This window comes from Narcine bancroftii, chromosome 1, assembly GCF_036971445.1.
Source record: "Narcine bancroftii isolate sNarBan1 chromosome 1, sNarBan1.hap1, whole genome shotgun sequence".
In the NCBI taxonomy this organism is placed as follows: Eukaryota; Metazoa; Chordata; class Chondrichthyes; order Torpediniformes; family Narcinidae; genus Narcine; species Narcine bancroftii.
This window is the reverse complement of record NC_091469.1, coordinates 125,622,391-125,647,335: the sequence shown is the minus strand read 5'-3', so window position 1 is coordinate 125,647,335 and position 24,945 is coordinate 125,622,391. Positions and strand designations below refer to the sequence as shown.

The following is a 24,945-nucleotide window of genomic DNA, read 5'->3' as shown; positions in this document are numbered from 1 at the left end:
GAAATGTAGGTGGATAGTGGGTGGTTGGAGAGGGAAAGAGAGAGTTGCAGGAGGCAAGGATTACCTGAAATTAGAAGACAATGGGTTAAAGCAGAAGTTCTCAACATTTTCACTCACATATCACTTTAAGTATTCCCTATGCCATAGGTGCTCTGATTAGTTAGGGATTGCTTAAGGTGTTATGTGGGTGGAAAGAAAAAGTTTGAAAACCACTGTTTAATTGTACCTAATTGACTCGTTATGGGCACAGTTTAATAACTCCAAAGGAAAGGGATCTAGAGCAGTGATTCTCAACCTTCCCTTCCCACTTACATGCCACCTTAAGCAATCCCTTGCTAATCACAGAGCACTTATGCCATAGGGAATACTTAAAGTGGTATGAAAGTGGAAAGTAAAAGGGTTAAAAGAATAAAATATGCAAGATTTCCTGCAGAATGATGTAGAACTAGTGCAGTCAAGGAATTTGGCTCAAAGTTCTGGATTGACATCTATTTGGGGTTTATGGGACTACCTATTGTTCATCAGTTGGAGGAGCCTTAAAATCTTTCCCCAATCCTCAGCTAATCATGAAATAGTAGTGAAGGAAAGTATGAATGTGAAAGAATAAGAAAAATGTTCTCAATTATGCAATAGTTCTTGTATTATTTGAGGATATTTATGTTGCATTGTATCTGGAATGGAAATTAGGCTTCTAAACTAACCTCAAATACTACTTTGTTCTGTAATAGTAAATTAGTTTGGGCTACAGTGAAAAGGAATTGTCATTTGGATTGAGCAATCCAAAGAAATAAGAGTGTCAGTAGCAGTTTTCACACTTCAGGTGAGCAATGACCCTACTTTGTCCTGGTGAAATTTCCAGGAATTCTGGACCTCCCGGGCCTTTCAAACCGTGGTCCAAATTCCAGGGAATTTCCCTCCTCAGCAATTTAGGGGGGTCCCGTCCCCAACTGATGACAAGTTATGTACTCACAGGGGTAAGATTAAGTCCACCCCTGTCCATGTGTCAGTCTCCCACTAGCTCTCAGCCCCCCACCCAGTGCTTCGGCACGTTGCAACAGTGGCACAATGCTGAATGAATGGCCAACTTTATTTCCCATAATTCCTCACGCAGCTGGAACCACTCTGGGAAATCCAGCTGCGTGAGGGATTATGGTTAACTAAGGTGGCCATTCATCCCGCATTGTGCTGCTGTCGCAACATGCTGAAGCAGCCTGCTGTTTCAGGAGATGGGTATCTTTTAATTTTAATCACCTACATGATGCAGCACTCAAGCGCTGATGTCACGAGGTTTCCCCCACTCGCCATTTGCCTTTTCACACTGCAGAATTTCCCAGGACTGCATCCCTATCTTCAAGGTAGGGCCACAGATCTGTTTAAAATTCCCAGGCCGACCTTTTCACACCACAGGTTCATGGGAGGGTTCCTGGGAAATTTTCCCTAGGATCTTCATTTTACACTGCCCTATTTGATCCGTATTTGCACACTTTAAAGTTAAACAAGGAAGTCTGCAGAGGCTGGGGTCAGGTGCAATACACAAACTTGCTAGAAAAACTCAGCAGGTCACACAGCATCCATAGGAAGTCAAACGTAACCAATGTTTCAGGCCTGGGACCTTTTTCATGTATCATTTATAACCTGAAGAAAGGCCCAGGCCCAAAATGTTGGTTACCCTTCCCTTCCTATAGATACTGTGCAATGGGCTGAGTTTCTTCAGCATATTCATGGATTGCTTGTTTTATTATGTGGAATGTTATCTTTCATTGAAATATTTAAATTCTTTCTTTATTTTTCCACAGGAAGTAGAAAGCCGTAATCGAAATCTGGTGGAGCAGTTGGCTAACTTTGAACAACGTCTAGAAAAGAGTCAGAATGAGCAAGGGGTCTTCCGCAATAACTTAAAAACACTTGTAGAAATTCTAGATGGGAAAATATTTGAACTAACAGAATTACGAGATAATTTGGCAAAGTTGATAGAAGGTAGCTAAAACAAGAACCTCCACATCAGCATTGTCATCCAGATACAGTACATATGAATGCCAGATTGAAATCTTCCTTTCTTTCCAGTGGAAGGTGGTGGAATACTGTAGGCTCCCTATAGCAACCTATAATGGCATTAGATGTGCTTTGCACTCTTTATTTAGTGTTTTGTATGCATTACTTAAGGAGAAGCAAGTACATAAAGTCTAATTATAAACGAACATTTTCCCAGATTATTTCTTCTCTTTGCTCTTGTCAAGAATTTTGTACATTTAATTTTTTTTAAATTCCCAATATTTCAGGAGATTGCATCAAAATGTACTCTAGACAATATGGAAAGGGTTATGATTAAAAAAAATTGAAACCTTTTAAATGTAAACAAATTTTTCTGAATCAAGGAGACAGTATCCCTTTCTCTGTGCAGTTATATAAAACTGTCAGTGGGGACATCCACTTGGTGTAGGATCTTAGCCAAGTTTAATTCATTTTTTGCTGTAACATTATTATGCCAGTTAAAAATGATGCATTGATGGATGCATTTATTTATGGGCTCCAAAGAAATTCTTTATAAGAATTTTTTGATTTATTAAGAACACTAGTTGTTTGAGAAGGTTTAGAAAAGGTTGAATGTGGTATATACTTTGATTCTAAGATGATCTTCAGCAAGTTGGTAAAAGGGATAATGTCTCTTTAAATTTAATAAACTTGTAGGTTTGTTATAGCTATTGTTATCTACAAAAATATGCATTGTGTTTTATTTCTGAAGTAGTGCGAATACACTATCCATTAATCCAGAAGTAAATTTATCAAAATACAAAATATATTGGGCAGACATCAATTTTTAAGATGTGTACTATATAGCAATAATCAATTGCCACTAAGTTTAAGTGTTTTATTCGGAGTATTATTTTTTATTGTGCATTTAAGTAATTTATAAGTGTGTAAACAAACCTAAATAAGTTAATTGGCTATTTACCATGACATAGAGAATATACATTTTTGTGAAGATTTATGAACTGCCTTGTAGCTTGGAGATGCATTTTTAAAAATGAAACTCTTGTTTCAGCATTAGGTGCTGTAAAGGTTTGAATTGTCATTCACTGATGACACCAATAAGTAGTTGACTTTAAAAAAAAAATGAGTGGAGGGGTACAAATTGTGAGAAATCTATCTACTGTACAGGTTACAAAAGACAAATGGTTTGGAGAGTGTACCTTCATAGATCTAATATGGTAGTATTGGAATGCTACACATTTTTAATGTTTATCAAGCTCTCTGAGAACATGTATCTGTCTTTCTATCACAATCTGTAAACTACTGAAAACGTTGACTAATGTTGCAATAATTGGCAGACAAGTTGAGACAACATTGACATGGTTTATTTAAGAGGTGCCTCTGTTGCAAGTTGTATGCAACAGGAAAAGGAACCGTGACAATGGCTATATAATTGTTGAACCATTGAGCCAAGTTGAACAGAAACAAAAATGTAACCTTAAAAATGTTGAACGCTGCTAGAATAGTAGTCTAGAATAGATCTTGATCAAGCCTGCTGAAGAGATATATATGACTTAATTAACAAATTAATGTTTATTCAAGAAATGTTTAAAGGATAATTGTACAGACTTCCTAAGACTGTAGTAAAACAATGTAAAATATTATTTCTGAGGATCAATATTTTCTCAGTCCCATTTGTGGTTTGGCAGAGTTCAGCAAAGCTTCAGGTTTGATTGGAACAGTAAACTTACTGTAGCTTGTTAATTGCTAGATGAGCACGAACTTCAAACAAAAAGGAATAACTCCATAGCAGTCAGATCTCCCACAGCAAGAATAAAGAACTGGGGAGATAGCCATCAAGAAGTTTTGGATATAAAGTGCCCTATGGCATGTTGATGAAAGATCTCAATTTTGGATCACCCATACATTTTTAAACCTAAACAGTTGGGAACAATGCTAGTGTCTGGTCTACATATAGACATGAATTTTGTGCCCAGATTAGCAAAAGAATATTGCTTTATATACATCTGGTCACGTGTAAATTTGCCCTCAATTTGGGAAAACAGAATATTCACCTACCCCTAATGAGTCTTGGATAATTGCATCATCTTTCATTCGCTTCATATGGGGTCAGATCTGTTTCTCATGTTTTTAAAGTTTATTACACTGGGCTCAGGAAATATAATAGAGCCTTGACCCAATACTGCATGCTTGTGAATCAGGGGCTACTGCATGTTTCGAGAAATAGATTGCACTCGGTTGTATGTTGCAAGCTAAATAAGATTTGATAAAGGAAAAGGAAACTGCAGCTTTATATTTTGTACTTTGTTATTGTTTTATAATGAACTCAACAGTTCCAATTGATTTTCAAAAGATGATGATTTTGATTTATTTTAAGTGAGTTTTGTAATATTCTGTAAGATCACTTTTCCAATTTGTTAATTGCAAAATAGAGGAATCTCACTCGGTGCTGGTTGATATTGGTGACTTGGTAAAAGCAGCATCTATTTTGCTGAATTGTCTGTTCTATATTCAACTGAAAAATTATTTATCTGTTGTTTCCTTTTGGGTGTCTGAGAGTGGTAATTAAAACAATAGTGTTGAAACCACAGAAATACCTACAGTTTTGTATCTCCACAAAAATCAATTTACCATTTGAAAGCAATATTTCCACAAATAGTGCAGTACACAAGTGCTGGAGAAACTCAGAGGGTTATACAGCAATCATAGAGTCCGAAAGACTGTCAGCTTTTGCTTTCTGTGGATGCTGCGTGGCCAGCTGAGTTCCTTGAGCATATTTTTACACTGCACTAGATCCGAGCATCAGCAGATGTCTTGTTTACTCTCTGCAAATAGTGTTGAACCTATATTTTGAAGGGAAGTGAAGTTATCATTATTTATGACTTGAATTATCTTAATTTTGAAATTGTCGTAGGCTGGTGGCATTTTATTACTTATGTTACCAAATGTAGCTACAGTTGCATGTTGAATCTTTGAATTAAATGGTGTTATGCTTTGACAATTCTATACAATGATGGCTTTGAATTGAATACAAGGACAGAAGTTTAAAAACACTGACTTGTACCAGGAACTTCAAGTTCACTATTCGAGTCGAGAGCAAATGGGTTCTGATTGACAAGTGGGCACAAATGTTACACAGTATATAGTACAGAGCTGTCCTGTTCCAAGCATGTAGAGTATGGTGGGTCAATGCTCTAAGCTATTCTGTTATACCACTAATTAGGTGTAACTGTACTCTCTCAAAAATGTAGCTGGTCAACAGTTGTGCCAGAATTGACAAACCCAGTGTCCTTTTTACAGAAATTGTCAGTAATTCTTTTTATATGTGAATGTCTTTCCGAATATGGAGTCATTGATTTATTGCAATACTGTAATATTCTTATGGTGTGTCTTAAGGTGGATTTTATTATTTTAGAATCCATGTAAGCCCTTGTGCCAAAAGAACCTGTTTGTACTGTATTAAAAACTGCAACACTGCAGACCTATTGCTGTTGTTTAATTTATATTAGAACAGTAGTTACATTGACGATGTCAGTGTAAAATGAAGGATGAAGAATTTAACACACAAGCACAATGAATATCACAGTATTATGGAGCACCCTGAAGACACTTCAGCGGTCAACAAACGGTGAGGTTTTTAAAATAAAAAAATTATTATAAGGGGTAATGAGTTGCATTTTGTAATTCATGTAAAATTTGGTAAAATTGATTAAGGATTCTGTTTTTATTTACAGCAAGGACCTTATCAGTAATATTCTATTAAAATAATCTCCCATAATAGCTTCATTTTTCCTCAATTTTGTACAGTATCTCGATGCTCCACTGATGATTCAGCAAATTGACCCAAGTTGCTTATTTAATGCAACAGTGGAAATTTTTAAATAAAAATCGAGCTGGAAATCCTCAAGTCATGAATCAAAAGCAAGAGTTGACATTTGGGTCACTGATCTTTCACCACAACTGGACTCTGATAGTTTATAAATACTGTGGAAAATTGATAATTGGAGAGATTTACTGATCAACCTTTTGATTTGAAAATAATTTGAAGAATTAAATGATTTGAGGTGATTTTTTTCAGCTTGATCGACAGTTGATTATACAATAAATGATTTATTGGAAACAAATTTGGTAATACTAAGTGATAATGGAATATCAGAAATGGTCACTTTTTGTGGTCAATGCATGTTTACTTGATGACTCAGGCCCATATAGTTCCTTCACATGTACAGTAAATCCAAAATTATGCTGCCCATTGATAACTATTGGGTCAAGAAAATGGCACTTTTGGTAATAAAATGGTAATAACCTAGGTCCAATTCTAATCTCTGAGTGGGGTTTGCACACGAGTTTCCCCACATATTCCAGTTTCTTGCAGTCCAAGAGATGTGCTGGCTATTAGGTTATTCAGCTTTCTGGTGGGAGAATCAAGAAGGGGATAAGAAATTATTAATGGGCATGAGAGAATTCACAAGAACTAGTAGATGGCCTGTCTCCCTACCCCTATCACTTTTCCTTCAGCTCCCACTTCCATTTATCTTCTATCAGAGAGCTTCTCTTAGCTTTCTTGCCCCACCACTTCTCAGCTATTTTCTCTGCTTCCGCCTGTATCTACCTATTACCTCTTACCAGTTAGCCTGTGCTTCTGCTTCCTTCCCGCCTCTCCTCTGTTCCTGCCCCCTTCCCTGAGTTTTTATTCAAGCATCTTCCTGTTTTACCATTTTCCTGATGCTCAAAACTGACTGCTTTTTACTTCCTTTGGATGCTCTGTGACCCAAGTTTCTCCAGCACTTACGTGGCATGCTCTGATTTTCTTATTTACCTCTAAGTAGGTGGAGTGGATTGCTCTGAGAGCTGGCATGGCGTCAAATCGCTGCCTTCTACAAGGCCCATTCTTGTGCACATTGACCATTGTAAGCTTCCAACTGATCACTGAATGTAAATCAAATACTGTATAGATGCAATAAATCTGAACAAACAAATGCTTGAACATTTAGTAGGTCAGGCAGCATCTGTGGACATACTCTGTAATACCAAATATAAATTGTTTCATTTATTCAGGATAGGCAAAAGATCTTAATCCTAAAACAGACACGCTTTCTCTTAGAGCATAAAAGAAAGGTCAGAATTAATCTGTTCAGCCCATCAAGTGCTCTGCAATTCAAATTGTGACATGCATTTTTGCTCTCAAAACCCATTTTCCTGCATTCTCCCCATAACTTGACTTCAGAAACTTGTAATTCTCTGCCTTAGATACACTCAGTGACTTGGTCTTCAGGTGTCCATGGTAGCAAAATCTAGAGGTTCACTACTGTCTAGCTAAAGAAATTCCTCTGCATCTCGGTTTCAAATAGATGCCCTTCTCTCTGGATCTTGACTCCTCTACCATGGGAAATAACTGCCACATCTCATCTGTTGAGGCCTTTCAACATTTGAAATGCTTCTGAGGTGTCTTCCCCCCCCCCCCCCCCACAACTTATTCTTCTGAATTCCAAGGAATACAGTCAATCGTTTCTCTTCCCTTCATTCCAGGAATAATTTTTGTGAATCTTCTGAACCCTCTCCAATGCCAGCACATCCTTTCTTAAATAAGTTGCCCAAAGCTGAACCCTGTACTCCAAGTGAGGCTTCAGCAGTGCCTTATAAAGTCTCGACATCACGTCTGCTCTCGTGTCCTTTTCCTTGCAATATGAAAGCCAACATAGTATTTGGTTTCTTAACCACTGAGTCAACCTGGAGGTTAGCCTTTAGGGTATCCTGCATGAGGACTCCCTAAGTCCCTTTGCACCTCCAAATTTTGAATTTTCTCCCCATCCAAAAAATATTCTGCCCTCAATGTGCATTGCTGTATACTTTCCCACATTGTATTACATTTGCTGCTTCCTTGCCATTCCAATCTATCTAAGTCTCTCTGTAGCCTCGCTGTTTCCTCTTCCATACCAGTCCCTCCTTGTAACATCTGTAAACTTGGCCACAAAGCCATTTTTTCTGCAATCCAAATCATTAACATACGACGTAAAAATAGCCCCAACTTTCACCTCTAGAGCGAAACACTGATAACAGGTCAGACTATCTTACGCCCTAGGTTGGACTGAGCATGTGGGGGTGAGCCTCAATACAACCACAAACTTCCATACCATCTTCATCCACAGGTTATTACTGAGGTGTTTTCAAATTGTAGCAGATATTTAACAAGCAATCCTTATTCCTCTTGCATTATTCACCACCACACATGTAGGCACAATTTTGTTTTTATTTGCAATGAAAGTCCAACCACGAGCAAGACCGCAGAAATTAAATGAGTTATCTTTTTGGTTTTCACTTTCTTGATGGGTCACCCACATGCTCTGCATTGTCTTTCTTCCAACAATAGGGTTGCTGAGGATCCCAGGCTCCAGAGTAGTTTTAATGTCCTGGACCCTGGGCAAGAGCTCTGTCGTGACTCCACTGCACTGCAAGGAATTGCTGCTGCCCTGGGGCTGAAATTAAAGAAGTGTATGGCGGCAAGAGTCCACTCCTGACATGGGGGGCTGGCCTGGAACCAGATCCACCCTGACATCGTGTTTCATACTTGCAAATTTTTCTTCCATTAAAAAAATCCTTTTGCATGTAGGCAAAATCCTTCTGATTTGAACTTTCCAGCAATATTTTAATTTTTAAAATCTAATTACATGCATTTTAAAATCTAGATCTTTAGAGTCACATTTTCTCAATTGACCTTTGTAATTTCACAGCGATCCAAATGATTGTCAACAGTAGCAGCAAAAATCAGAACTGAAGTTTTCTTTGCAAAAAAACCTAACATTTGAGGAAGTTATTGTGCCAAAGAAATGTGTCTAAAAATTGCCAGCCGCCTGACAATCGACAAGGCAGCGAGCCAATGGAAAATGAGCTCAGCGGCAGACACCCAATGGGAAGTGTGTAGGGGAGGGGCCACTATCATTCGGAGGGCTCCTGTGGTGTGTGTGGCTGGGATTGGGAGAATTGCTCAGTGCCATAAGACTAGCTCTTCAACTACGCCCTAGGCAGTTGCCTAGCTTGCCTAATGGTGCACCAGTCCTGACTGGTTATCAGTAGCTAACCAGAATAGGATGGCTCTCTCCTTCCTAGCACTTAATGCTCCACCCATGCTAGAATTCTTCCTGTAAGTCTATGGGCTCTCCTCTTGTTAAGCAGTCTCATGTGCAGCATCTTGTCAAGGGCCTTTTGCAAATCCAAATATGCAATATCCACTGCATCTCATCTGTCTCGCCTCCTTGTGCTTTCCTCAAAACCTTGTATTAAGCACTATTTTCCCTTCAGGAAACCATGCAGACTTTGGCCATTCTTGTCACACACCTCTAGGTACTCCATATAACCTCATCCTTGATGTTCGACTCCCAACATCTTCCCAACAACTGATGTTTAGGCTAACAGGTCTAGAATTTCCTTTCTGCTGCTTTCTTTCCTATTTAAAAAGTGGAGTGACCTGCAATTTTCCAGGCCTCCAGAACAATACCAGAATATATTGATTCTATGGCTCCTTGATCTCTTTTGCTACTTTTTTTCTCTCTCTATTGCAGTCAATGTATTTACATTACTTTGTTTAATGTGTACATTGTGTACAGTTTTGCATTAACAGTAAGTGGTAATTCTGCCTTGTCTACAGGAAAAAAAATTCTCAGGGTGTGTATGTACTCTGACAATAAATCTGAACCTAAGGGTGCATTCCATCTGGTACAGGAGACTTATCTACCCCAAGTCCATTCAGCTTCCCAAGCATCTCTGGTGATTGTGACTGCACTCAACTCTCTTCCCTGGGTATACTACTGCCTTCCACAGTGAAGAATGATGCAAAATACTTTCTCAGTTCCACTGCCACCTCTATGTCTCCCATTACAATATCTTCAATGCCAGTTTCTATCTGTTCTAAGCTGTTGCCTCTATTTTACTCTTAATATACTTTTTTCTTTAAAAAAAAAGCCTTTGCTATCCTTTTTGATATTATTTTTGAGCTTTTAATCTTTTCCTTCCTTAGGGTCTTCTTGGCTGACTTCTGTGAACTTTTTAAAGCTGACAATTAATTTTGACTACCTTATATACCCTTTCTTTTGCTTTTACTTTGTCCTTTACTTGTCAGCCACAGTTATCATTTTTCTATTCAAATATCTTGTTTGGAATATAACTATCCTGCACTTATTCCCTACAGAAACTCTGCCACCCTCCCTGTTACACTATTAAATTTTATTTGGAACACGGCAGAAGCTGATTCCAGCCATTTAAACCCACAACACCCAAGTAAAACCCGTACAATTTGGAGGGTGGAAAGAAGCCAGAGCACCCAGGGGAAATCCACGCAGACAAGGGGAGAACTTACAAATTCCTTACAGATAGCACTGGATTCAAACCTGGGTCGTTGGTGATGTAATAACGTCACGCTAACCGTGCCTTTCCAGTCAATTTTGGCCAGTTCCTCATACTTCTGTAGTCTCCTTTGTTCTGCTGGCATACTGACAAAACTGGTACTAGTTTCTCCCTCTCAAACTGCAGGTTGAATTCTTTCATATTATTACTGCCTTATAAGGGTGCCCTTATCTTCAGCTCTCTTATCAACTCTGATTCATGATATACAGTAATACCCAATCCAGAGTTCCCCTTTCTCTGGTTGGCCCAGCCACAGGTTGTTTTAGGAAGCCATTCTGGTGAAGGCTTGTTAAATTCCTTCTCTTGGGATCCAGCACCAACTGGGGTTTCCCAATCAACCTGCATATTGATATTCTACATGACTAATGTAACATTGTCATTTTTGCATGTCTTCTCCATCTCCCTCTGTAGTTTGCACACAACACCTCTGGCTACAGTTTGGAGTCCTGTATACAACTCCCATCATAGAACATTACAGCACAGAAAAATGCCCTTCTAGTCTGTGATGAACTATTTTTCTGCCTAGTTCCACTGACCTGCACCTAGCCCATAGCCCTCCATTCCCCTCCCATCTGGCCAACGCCAGATAACAACACTGATACCTCCTCTTGCCCCTCCAAAAGGACTCCACCAAAACTCATCAAACCATTGTATCATTCACCTGTCTCTGAACTCATCACTTCTGGTCACCTCCCTGGTACAGCCTCCAACCTTATTGTTTCCCAACCCTGTACCACCCTCCTACTCAAGATCCACAAACCCATTTGTGCTGGCAGACCCATTATATCCACATGCTCCTGCCCCACCAAATTGGTCTCTGCTTACCTTGACTCTGTTTTGTCCCACCTGGTCCAGTAAATCCCCACTTACATCTGGGACAATTCACAAGTTCCAGTTCCTCAAACTCAATCACCTCATGTTTACCATGAATATCCAATCCCTAAACACCATCATCCCCCATACTAAAGGCCTCAAAGCCCTTCATTTCTTTCTGGACAATAAACCCAACCAGCCCTCCTCCACCACTACCCTCCTCTGGCTGGCAGAACTTGTCCTCTCCCTCAATGATTTCTTCTTTGACTCATCCCATTTTCTCCAGGTTAAAGGAGTAACCATGGGTACCTGCACAGCCCCCAGCAATGCCTGCCTTTTTTGTTGGCTACAAGGCTGCACAGGCCAATCCCCTCAACTCTTCCTCCACTACATCGATCACTTCTTTGGTGCTTCTTCATGAACCCATGATGAGCTCGTTGACTTCATCCACTTTGCTGCCAACTTCCATCCCGACCTCAAATTCACTTGGTCCATCTCTAGCAACACACTCCCTTTCCTCGATCTCTCTCTGCCTCCATCTCGGGAAACAAACTGTCGACAGACATCTTCTTTCAACCCACAGTTACCTTGACTACACCTCTTCCCACCCTGTCCCCTGTAAGGATTCTATTCCATTCTTTCATTTCCTCTGTCTCTGTTGCATCTGAACCCAGGATGAGGACTTCTAAGCCACATCATCAGAGATGTCCTTCAAACAACTTTGCTTTCCCTCTACTCCATTCAACTCTGTGCTCATCCGCATAACCTCTATAACCCACACATTTGCCCTGGCCCCCTCCACCCCCACATGCAGCAAGGACAGGATTCCTCTGGTCCTCACCTACCATCCCACCAGCCTCCACATCCAACATAACCTCCTCCACCATTTCTGCCACCTACTACATGATCCCACCACGAGATGCATATCCCCTCTGTGTCTTCAGCAGGGACTGCTCCTTACTTGACCTTCTTGTCTACTCCTCTCTCCCCACCAATTGTCCCCTTGGACATACCCTTGTGACCATAGGAGATGCTTCACTTGCACCCACACCTCCCTCACCACCATTTGTGGCCCCAAAGAGTCCTTCCAAGTGAAGCAACACTTCACTTGTAAATCTGCAGGGGCCATTATTGCACCTGGCACTCCCATTGCGGTCTCCTCTACATCAGAGATACTGGGAGATTGTTTTGTTGAGCACCTTAGCTATCTGCTGCAATAACATGGATCTTCCAGTGGCCACACATTTCAATTCTCATCTTGCCAACATGTCTGTCCATGGTCTCATGCACTGCCAGACTTAGACCACTCACAAATATTGGAGAAACAACACCTCATATTCAAACTGGGCACCCTCCAACTTGATTGCATTAAGATTGACTTCTCTGGCTTTCATTTAAATCACCCCCCCCCCCCAGCTCTTCCTCATCATCTCTCCATTCCCTGTCTCCTTTTGCACAGACAAGATAAATTATTGCCTTGTTCTGTATCATATCTAATTAACACCATTGTTTGAATTCTGAGTTCCTGCTTCTGGTTTATTCTGCTTATTCCTTGAAGGGCTCAGGCCTGAAATATTTGGCAATATATCTTTGTCTCCTATAATGCTGAAAAGACCAGCTGAGATCCTCCAGGATTTTGGTGTGTTTTTATTACAAACCCATCTACCTGTGACACCACTTTCAGGGAATGTGTATCTGTAGTCCCAGATATCTCTGTTTTACCACACTCTTCAGCAGCCCGACCATTCACCGTGTACGTCCTTTCTTGGTTTGTCCTTCCAAAATGCAACACCTCACACTTGTCTGCATTAAATTTCATCTGCCATTTTTCAGCCCATTTTTCCAGCTGGTCCAGATCCCTCTGCAAGCTTCAAAAGCCTTCCTCGCTGTTCACAATGCCTCTAAACTTTGTGTCATCTGCAAACTTGCTGATACAATCTATCACATTCTATCCAGATCCTTGACATTGAAGACAAACAACGATAGTCCCAGCACCGATCACTGGTCTCCAGTCTGACAAGCAATCATCCACCCCCACTCTGCCTTCTCCTCTAAAGCCAATGTTGAATCCAATTTACTACTTCACCATGAAACCAAGCATCCTGACTAACCTCCCATGTGAAACCTTGTCAGAGGCCTTACTAAAGTCCATGTAGACAACATCCACAGCCTTTACTTCATCAACTTTCCTGGTTACCTCCTCAAAACTCTTGACTATCCCCAATAGGTCCTTGGCTATCCAAATACATGTATATCTGATCTCTTAGGACACCTTCCAAAAATTCACCTACTACTGATGTCAGGCTCACCAGCCTATAATTTCCAGGGTTACTTTTGGAGCCTTTTTTTTAAGCAGCAGGACAATGTGAGCTACACTTCAATCCTCCAGCACCTCACCCGTGGCGAAGAACGTTTAAAATATTTCTGCCAGGGGCCTTGCAATTTCTACACTAGCCTCCCTCGTGCAATTTCATCTTTTTTTTTGGACTTGTATGAGATGATTTGTTATGTGTTTTCCTTAAAATTTTGTATGCACGTTTATATGTTAAATTCAATAAAAAAAATATTTAAAAGAGAAAATGTATTTCATGCTCACCAACAGTCTGCTTGTGGCTTTTTGTTTAACCCTTTTTATGCTGTGTCCTAGTAACATCTTTGTTTCAGAGACTCTGCCAGTTTATCTCTACTCACCAGGAGATGAGAGTTTCGTTTCTTTTGTTCTGTGAAATGGAAGATCCAGAGAATGTTCTGACATATACTATTGACTGTCTAACAAAGTTTAATGGCATCTAACAACATTAAACGGATTGTATAAACATTTAGCAGTTTTTGAAAACATTAACAATGTTTAGTATCATTTAATAAACTATAGAAAACTCAATTTAACATTAGTATGAATCTGTTTGAACATGGTTATAGATGGCAACAACCCCCTTATAGGGGTTTTTATGCACAAAAGCTGCCTTATCGCCTGTTCAAATTTTTTTTAAAAAAGCTGAACTTACCGTTTATGCAGAGGATGGAAAAATGGCTAGTGCAGTCCGTTAATGTAGCTTAGAGCAGTGCAACGGCTTCCCAGGGCAAAAGGGGCAGGATGTGTAGAACAGCAGCAGCTGACCTGTGACAGCCCCTGCCACTCCACCCCCGCGCCACTGCCTGACAGCCCCGTCAGGAGCAGGTGGCATGAGAGAGCACAGTGGGTGAGTGGGTTGAGGGAATGGGGTGGGTGAGGAGTGGGGCAGAGTGAGCAAGCGCAGCCTGACAGCTCTTCCAGCTGCTCTGTGACAGTGCAATGTCAATCATCTTACCTTCCTGTTTGTAGCTGCTTTCAGTGGTAATCCTTTTATGCAAGAGGTGGAGCGACTTCAGCTCTGAGTGTACCCTCTGGATGGATCGAGTTCACCTGCTGAATCTGCCCTCTGAGCTTTCATGAAAGTAAATGGAGCGATGTAAAAACAGAGAATATCTGCCCTTACATTCTCTTTTTTTTTATTATAAAAAGGCAACAAGATTATTTTGTCCTCCGAGCATCTATAATGGAAAGTAGTCGATACAATTTAAGTCAATAGAATGTTGGAAATTGGATTTGGAATTTGGATTGGATCGACTGGGCTCTGTTTAGAGCATTTTGAATTCATGGAAGCATAATTGTCCACAGCAGCATCAAGGTGATTTGAAGCAGTAAGCCTTACTTAAGGATTCATCTGTGAGTTTATTGCAAATTTGAAGTTTGGAGAAAAAGCTGCTTGTCCTTTGAAGATTGTTTTGGTTTTTGAGTCATTGTTGTGCAAGCTTGATGCCTGAAAATCAGGCTGGGTAGATAAGGATAATGTGAAAATCAGAAGAGGGGGATCAGAGGTGGAGAGGATGAGCAAATTAGGTTCTTGGGAGTCACTATCTCAGAAGATCTTTCCTGGAACCAACACACCAATGGCATCATGAAGAAAGCCTCTACTTCCTCAGGAGTTTGCGGAGGAGCTAGTGGAGTTATTCAAGTGAACCAGTACGGACTTGAAGGGCCGACGTGGCCTGTTTCCATGCTGTAAACGGTTATATGGTTGTATGGCAACCACCACTGACACTCTGCCCCTGAGGAGCGATGTATTGAGAAGATGAAGGTCAAGGAACTTGGAGAAGGATTACAACATCAGGAATTAGACAAGTGGAAACAAAACTGAAAGAGGGAAGAGAAGCTTAAAGGGTTTGGCTGATGGGAATATAAACCCCACAGAATTACCGCCAAAAAAAATCAACAGTATCCAAGATCAGCCACATGAAAATAGCTGAAAATGTGGCACAAGATGGTGATGTGGAGGATGGGCAATTCAAAATGCAGAGAGAGAGGGTCAAATATTAAGGCAACATCTGACGTGCTGGATGACATAATACCAAGTGACTGTGGGCCAAATACTGGAAGCAGGAGAAGCCAAAGAAGTTCTGGAGAAAGCTCCATAGTTTCTCATACTTCAAGTACTGCATCTGCAGGTTTAAAGAATCAGACTGAATTGGCTGCCCTTGTTGCAGAACAAAAATTACTCCAATATAAGTTGGTCTCATAAGAGCAGGAGGCGCAGCTATGGAGGGGAGAGATGCAGCTAAAGAGGCAAAAGGATTGGATGGAACAGGAAACAAAACTTGTTAATCAGGCCAAGGCACTAGGAGGCTGAGCTATCTGGTGTTCAAAGTAAATTGTCCAAAGCATTTAATGTTATGGAGTCATGTTTTGAGGAAGGACAATAGAAAAATAAATTTGAATCCAGACTTGGACCATGACATCCTTCCTATTGACGGAATGTTTGTTCTACAATGGTATGTTTGCTCTGATGTTTTTAAGTTCAAGATTATTTTGAAGGACTGACCTCTCACAAGAAGGGGGATTTGGTCAACAGTCAGTTTGATATTTGACCCTCCAGGAAATTGGCACCAGTAGTCCTAACTGCCAAGAAGATCCTGCAAGATTTGTGTAGGAATAGGATTGGTTGGAATGATGCGATGCCAGACTCCATTGGACAAGAATGGACGTGATGGATTCAGGATCTTTGCAAGTTGGAAGACTTCAAGATAGATAAATGCTTCAAATCCACAAATTTTGGAACTGTGACATCTGCTTAATTGCATCATTTTGTTGATGCATGTGAAGACAGTTTCAGAACTGTTAGTTCCCTGTTCCTGCATGATGACCAGGATCAGGTACACTGTGGATTTGCAATGGGAAAGGCCAGAGTGGCTCCATTAAAACCAGCCACTATCCCTTGAATGGAGTTGATGGCTGATACCAAAAAGTGACTCAGCTGTGACCAATGGAGTCAAAGGCATCCCAAAATGCTACACGTCTTCAAGGAAAAGAAGAATACAGAAAAGGAATAAACAACAAGAAAAGAAGCAGATGGAAACTGTGCTGTAGCGTCGGTACAGACAAATGGTCTTACTGGGGCTGGTGGGTACAAATGCAAACTTTTGATAGTACGTGCGCAGGCCAAGGCCAAGAAAGGAAGTGAAATAGTGTGTACTTAGGCATTTCTTGACCCAAGTACATTGCATAATTTTGCACCATGGGATGAATAAGATTAATCTTCCAGGAAGAAGGTTAAAATTTCTATTGAGAATTATAGGTCAAGTTAAAATCATTAAAACCAGCATTGTTTTGAGCTTAGAGATCCCTGGAGTGGATAGTAATGAATTTTGTGAACTCCCAGGTCTATGCACTGTTAGGTCTGCTTTGTTCATGAATGAGTGAGTCAGACACCAGACTGAGTCGAAATCAAGGTTCTTTGTTCCTTATTGCCGGATTGTAACACTTGCAACTAACAGTGTTAGTTGGAGAAGGCGCATTCTGCCGTTATCAGCAAGTGGTGGTTTTTTTATACCTCAGGATACGTACTTAGTAAATTATCATACCATGACATTGTCCAATGAATTAGCTGTTGCTACCCTTCTCTGTTAGTCTGCTGCTCATCAGCTTGTTAGTGCCAAGCTTATCTTGAGTGTACAAGGTCACATCTGCATTCTGTTACTCCTTGGTACTGGGTGACTCCTTCTCCGGTCCCATCTCATGATGTTTCTACCTTACAGCACTCAGAAAACTATGCCTGTGCATAAAGGCAACATCCCACGTCAAAATGACATTGAACTGTGGATGCATTTGAAAACTGTTTGTTTACGCAAAATCAACTCTGAGATTGATTCAGGTGTACCAAAAGCTCTGGAACCACTAGATATCATAAGAAGTGTGGGAGCGGACCTCATGCCGTCAAAACTATGCATGGTTGGATGATTAATGGACTATTTGGAGGAAGAAATGAGGTCCAGGGCCAGTCAACTCTGTGTCAACTGGATACTGATTGTGAAGCATGATGATGAGATGCGGGAGCAGCAGTTCAAGACGGACTTTCCTGAGCACCTCGGGGACAACCAAGAACTTTCAAAGGAAGAGCAGCAGTCCTTGGATCTGGTGTCAAAATCTGCCAAGCTGGTTAACGGTCATTATTGCATTGGATTACCCTGGAAGAAAAAGGAATTTTGCATGCCTGATAATAGAAGTGTTGTCGAACAACGCACATTGAATTTAAAGAGAATATTCAAGAAAGATCCTTCCTTTCATTCAGACTACACCAAATGCATGTCTGACATGAAGATTAAAGCTTATATAGCGAACATATTAGGGGATATCTTGGAATGCAGTGATGGTTTAAAAAATGGTTCTTAACACATCATGGGGTTTTGCATCTACAAAAGATAAAACTTCAAATGGTGTTTGTTTGTGGAGCAACCTTTCGGGGTCTTTCACTACATATTCAGCTCATACGGGGTCCATATTTGACCAGTACGTTGATAGGAGTCTTAACTAGATTCTGTGAAGGACCTGCTGTCATCACTGCAACATTCCATCAGGTGAAAGTGCAGTAAGGAGACTGTGACTTGTTATGATTCCTTTGGTGGCCTGATGGAGATTAGTCAGAATATGGTGGAACACAGAATGACAGGGCATCTATTTGGAGCGACTTCTTCATCAAGTTGTGCGAATTTTATGCTTAGGAAGTGTGCTGAGGACAATATGGAACAGTTTAGCTCTCAAGCTACAAGCACCATCGTGAATAACTTCTATGAGGATGACCGTCTCACTTCAGCAGCTTCAGAAAGTGAAGCAACAGCTCTTTATCATGAATTGTAAGGGAGGCTTTCTACTTACCAAATGGTGAAGTAACAGTTGCATGTGTTGGCTGTTGGACCTGATAGAGAGAGGACAAAAGGAAAGGTCTAAGATTAAGTGCAATTCACACCCGGGAAGGTACGAGGTGCCTATAGCGAACAGGGTAAAAGTAAATCTGAAGGGTTTTTACAAATATGTAAATAGCAAAAGTTAGAGTACAGAATGCGAGAAATAATCAGGGCCCTTTGTTAAAAATAACAGGGTGTTTCTTTATGCTGATTTGAGTCAAGCTGTAATTCAATGTCATAAAGAATTTAATTCGGCTAAAGCTGTTCTTTGGAAAAAGGGTTATAAATTTGCTTTTCGTTACCCTGCTGTGTTAAAAGATTTTTATGGAGATTATCAGTCTCAACTTTTTTCTGATGATGCTGAAGCTTTGGGAGTTTGCTAACTCTTTACCTGATAATAAGCAGGGTCAAAATCCAGATAAATTTCCTCAGCAGCTTATTATTCCGAAGGGGAAGAATGGTAAATGAGAGATGGAATCTCAGCATTGATGATGATCAAGTTAATCGAGACTTAGAAGAAGCATTTCATACTTGAGACGATTTTCTGTATTATTGATTGTTCTGTTTGGTGAGGGATGGTCCAACTGCAGATCCTTCCAAAGTAGTCAGCCACTTTGTGGCATTTGTCACTCCCGTGTAACTGAGGGGGTTAATACCATTGGGTATTTTTTCTTATGTTGGGTTTTTTCTCTATGGGGGTTTCTTTTTTCTTTGTTTCTTTCTTGAAGGAGATCTTTAGTTTTTTTGTGTATTGATGTCATATGGAGATGCTTCACCATTTATGGTTGGATGGTTATAGAGATATTATATGGCTAATTTAAATTTTGTTATTTTTAATGTTAATGGGCTGAATAACCCGATTAAGAGGAAGAGAGTATTGCCTTATATTTAAAAAATGAAGGTAGATGTGGCTTTTTTGTAAGAGACCCATTTGATAAAGAACATCAAAAATTAAAAAGAGATTGGATTGGGCTGTTTATATCATCTTTTAATTCTAAAGCAATGGGGGGTTGCCATTTTGATTAATAAGTAGTTACCTTTAAATTGGTATCAATTTTTGAAGTGACTGGTAGACATTTGATTGTTTACTGTAAAAATATTTTTGAGTGTTGGACTTTAATGAATGTTTATGCTCCAAATACTGATGATAAACAAATTATGGCGGACTCTTTTCTTAATTTGAATCAGGCTTATGATAAAATTATGATGTTAATTGTTGTTTAGACCCATTATTGGATATATCTCCTAAATTGGTAATCAAAACTAAGATGACTAAGCAGTTGATGGCATTAATGAAGGAGATGAAATATGGAGGAAATTGAATCCTAAGGAAAAAGATCTTTCATTCTACTCATTTCATCATGATTCTTTCTCTAGAATAGATTTTATTTTTAGTATCAGCACAATTGCAAGGTCAAATTTCTGAAGCTGTATACAGACCTAGGATTTTATCTGATCATTCCTTGTTGTCGATTATTTGTAGTGCTTCAGAGAGGGTGGAGAATGTTTATAGTTGCCGCTTTAACTCTTTTTTTATTGAAAGATCCAGAATTTTGTAAATTTTATACAAGACCAAATTCAGAGTTTTTTGAAAATAAATGTAGGTTCAGTTGACTCTAAATTTGTTTTGTGGGATGTTTTGAAGGCTTATTTATGAGGATAAATCATTAGTTATATGGTTAAAGTTAAGAAACAACAAATGGCTGAAGCTGATAAGCTGGAGAAGGAGAAGAGATTTTGGAGAAAGATTTACAATGCTTCGACTGAAGACAAAAATACGATTAGTCAATTTGAAATTACATTATAATTTATTACAAATGTATAAATTTGAAAAGGTTTTACAGAGGACTAGGCAATGGTACTATGAGTTAGGGGAGAGAGCCCATAAAGTATTAGCATAGCAGTTAAAAACAGAACAAGCATCTAGAACAATAAATGCTATTTGGCATCATTCAAGAATTTTGTATAAACTGCAAGAGATTAATGATGAATTCTGTATGTTTTATGAGAAATTGTATACATCTGAGGTAGTGCAAAATAAGGTTAATATTGAAGAATTTTTATTTGGTTTAACCTTACCTTCTTTGAATGATAAGGATGTTAAGGAATTGGATGCTTGATTTACTGTTAAAGAATTAATAGACACACTTTGATCTATGCCGGGTGGTAAATCTCCAGGTGATGATGGGTTTACCTCTGAATTTTACAAGGAATTTCAAGATTTATTAGTTCCTTTGTTGATGGAGATTTTGGATCAGGTGGGGAAAATCAGCTCTTTTCTGGATTCTTTTTCTAAAGCAATTATTACTGTCTTTCTTAAGAAAGATAGAGATCCTTTGAAGGCAGGATCTTATAGACTATAACTATAAGACTATCTTATAACTATTTCTTGGTTAAATGTGGACATAAGATTGTAGCCAAGGTTCTGGGTAATAGATTGGCTAAATGTTTACCTGGTTTGGTTCATGTAGATCAGGAAGGTTTTATTAAGAACCGTTATTCAGCAGACAATGTGGTAAAATTGATTTCTTTAATTAATATTTCTCGGCTGCAATCTGATCAACCAATGGTAATTTCTTTGGATGCAGAAAAGGCCTTTGACAGATTTGAATGGAGTTTTTTGTTTAAAGTTTTGGAAAAGTTTAATTTTGGTCCTCTTTTTACTGGTTGAATTAAGACTTTGTATAAAAATCCCACTGCAAGAGTGGTGACAAATGGACAGATACCTTTACCTTTTACATTATACAGATCAACCAGACAGCTCTATTTGCATTAGTTGTTGAACCTTTGTCACAGATAATTAGGCAAGATAGTGCTATTAAAGGTATTAAGGTGAATTCTGATGAATATAAGATGAACTTGTTTGTGGATGATGTCTTGATATATTTACACATCCCTTGCAATCTTTGGAGATTTTGCATAAACATTTGGAACAGTCTGGAGTGTTATCTGGTTATAAAGTAAATTGAAAAAAGAGTGGAAATTATGCCTTTGGCTGCTATGGACGATTAATCGTTTAGATAAGTTGTGAAGTTTAATGGTCTTATTGTATTAAGTATTTGGGTATTATTATTGATAGTAATTATTTGCATTGAATTATTTACCATTATTGATGAGAATTAAATGTGATTTGAATAGGTGGAAGGATTTATCTATAACATTGATAGGACTGGTGAATTGTATTCAAATGAATAGCTTTTTCCAAATTCAATATTTGTTCCAATCACTTCTATGTAAGATTCCTCATTAATTTTTTAAAGATTTGAATACTTTGGTGAGAAAATTTCTGTGGAAAGATAAAATGGTGAGGATTTCATTGCAGAAGTTAACTTGGAAATATGCATTAGGAGGTTTACAACTTCCTAATTTTCAAAATTATTATGAATCAGCTCAGTTAAAATTTAGGATGTTTCAAGTGGATAGCCCTCTGGTATGGGCTAATATTGAATTATCCCAGATTGGAGAAAAGAAGATGGAATCTTCAATTCTCAGTTATTAAGTAATTATAATTTACCAGTATTGAAACACTTGATGGAGTTATGGATTAATAAGAATGAAACTATAGGTACTCAAGGGAAAATCCGAGCTAAAACACCTTTGTTTCAAAATAAGTTCTTTCCCTTTACAGCTAATAGTCAATTTCTGAAGTTATGGGAACAAAAAGGAATTAAATTGTAGAAGATTGTTATGAGGTGGGTTATTTTATTTCTTTTAAAAGAATAAGAGAGAAATATGAAATATCTTTGAGTTCTCTTTTTTATTATTATCAAGTTAAAGCTTTATTGTTAGATAATTTTGGACAAACTTTGAGGCTTCCTAGAAGCCCTAAATTTCAGATTTTGCTTACCGATGGTGGTAAGAAAGGTTTTATATCGGATATGTATACTTTATTCCAGGCTAAAATGCCCAAGCCAGATGTTGATAAAACTAGAGTGAAATGGGGAAAAAGATTTGGAAATATCTATTTCCCCAGATGATGGGATGTTGATATGTGAGGATAGTATGACTAAAATTGTGAATGTAAGATATAGATTGGGTCATTATAATTTTATTCACCAATTATACTTGACTTTGGAGAAATTTAAGAAATTTAAAGATATTTCTTCAGATCTATGTTTTAGATGTCACAAAGAATTGGGAACTTTTTTTGCATTCGGTTTGGTTATGTGAGACAGTTAAACCTTTTTGGAATAAAATCAAGGATTTTTTGGAGGTTATGTGTAAATTTAAAATTCCACTTGATCCTATGATATTTTTATTGGGTCACATTAAAACATTCAGCTTTGAATTGAAACTAGATAAATTTCATAACGTAACATATAACATAACAATTTACAGCACGGAAACAGGCCATTAGGCCCTTCTAGTCCGCACTGAACCAAACACCCCTCTCTAGTCCCACCTCCCTGCACAATGCCCATAACCCTCCATCTTCTTCTCATCCATATACCTATCTAACCTTTTCTTAAATAATACAATTGACTCCGCCGCCACTATTTCTCCCGGAAGCTCATTCCACACGTCTACCACTCTCTGAGTAAAGAAGTTCCCCCTCATGTTACCTCTAAACCTCTGCCCCTTAATTCTTAACTCATGTCCTCTTGTTTTAATCTTTCCTCCTCTTAACGGAAATAGTCTATCCACATCCACTCTGTCTATACCTTTCATAATCTTAAATACTTCTATCAAATCCCCTCTCAACCTTCTACGCTCCAAAGAATAAAGACCTAATCTGTCCAATCTCTCCCTATTCTCTAGATGCTTAAACCCAGGTAACATTCTGGTAAACCTTCTCTGTTTAGATCCTTCCTATAATTAGGCGACCAGAATTGCACACAGAACTCCAAATTAGGCCGCACCAACGTCTTATACAGTCTCAACATCACCTCCCAACTCCTATATTCCATGCAATGATTGATAAAGGCCAGCATACTAAAAGCCTTCTTCACCACCCTATTCATGTGAGTTTCTACCTTCAGGGAATGATGTACCGTTACTCCTAAATCTTTCTGCTCTTCTGTATTCATCAATGCTCTCCCATTTACCACGTATGTCCTGTTCTGATTCTTCTTACCAAAATGAAGCACCTCACACTTATCAGCATTAAATTCCATCTGCCATTTTTTAAGGCTGGCTTTAGTAAGGGCTAGGAAATGTCTTGTACCTGCATGGAAAAATCCGACTAAATTGAATTTTCAATGATGGCATGTAGAGATGAGATCATGTAATCCCTTTAGAGAAAATAACAAATAATTTATGAAATAATTATCCCTTTTTATTAAAAACTTGGAGCCCGTACATGGTACGGATGTGATTAAATAATTAATTTTTTTCCCTATATATTGGTGGTGTGGACCCAATCCATGGCATATAATTGAATGTATTGTTTTAGTAGATCTCTTCTTTTCTCTTTACGTTTTTGTCTTTTGGGGTAGTTTAGAGGGTGCTGGGGTGGAAGGGATAGGGTTGGGGTGGGGGGGGGGGTTTATGAGATAAAATACTATGCATTGGATTGTATTTTGAATGTATGATTATTATTTATAAATAAAATTTTCAAAATAAAAACAGGGTGAAAGTAAATCTGAAGGGTTTTTACCAATATGTAAATAGCAAAAGGAGAGTGAAGGATAAAATTGGTCACTTAGAGAATCATAGTGGACAACTGTGTGCGGAGCCAAATGAGGTGGGGGAGATATTGAATGAGTTCTTTTCTTTGGTATTCAATAGGGAAAAGGATATGGAATCGTGTAGGATAAGAGAAGTGTAAGGGGTGATTATGAAAAATATAGGGATTAGGAAAGAGGGGGTTTTGAAACCTTTGAGGCATATAAAGGTAGATAAGTCTCTGGGTCCCGACGGTTTTCCCCCAGGATCTTAAGGATAGTCATGGAGGCTCTGACAATGATTTTTCAACAGTCACTGGAGGGCGGCAAGTTGCTGGAGGATTGATGTATCGTAAACGTTGTTCGTCTGTTTAAAAAGGGCTCCAGGTTTAGGTCCAGCAATTATAAGCCAGTAAATTTGACGTCGGTGGTCGGTAAACTAATGGAAACTATTCTTAGAGACAATATATATAAGTATCTAGAGAGGCAAGGATTGATCAGGGACACTCAACAGGGGTTTATGGGGGGGGGGGGGGGGGGAGGAGAAGGTCATGTTTGACAAATCTTGATGAATTTTTTGAGGAGGTGACTAGGAAGGTTGATGAGGGTAGAGCAGTAAATGTGGTCTATATGGATTTCAGTAAGGCCTTCAATAAGGTTCCACATGGAATGTTGGTAAGGAAGGTTCAGCACTAGGTATTAATGTTGAGATAGTCAGATGGGTTCAATGGTGGCCAGAGTTAGATGTCAGAGAATCATAGAGGATGACTGTCTGTCAGGATCAAGGCCGATGACAAGTGGTGTTGGGTCCCTTATTGTTTGTCATTTACATTAATGATTTGGGTGATGGGGCGGTAAATTGGGTTAGTAAATATGTGGACGATACAAAAATAGGGGGAGTTGTGGATAGTGAAGATGG

General features: G+C 39.0%; 1 protein-coding gene across 2 annotated transcripts in view; it reads left to right on the top strand.

Moving 5' to 3' along the window:
• The window catches only part of homer1b (homer scaffold protein 1b), a 95,459-nt gene extending 89,988 nt beyond the window's left edge, over window positions 1–5,471 (top strand). For both annotated transcript variants that reach the window (XM_069938433.1, XM_069938423.1), the window contains exon 9: window positions 1,797–5,471. In XM_069938433.1, coding sequence (XP_069794534.1) covers window positions 1,797–1,985 — 189 coding nt within the window. In that variant the 3' untranslated portion in view covers window positions 1,986–5,471. The remainder of the gene's footprint in view (window positions 1–1,796) is intronic.
• The last annotated feature ends 19,474 nt before the right edge of the window (window positions 5,472–24,945 follow it).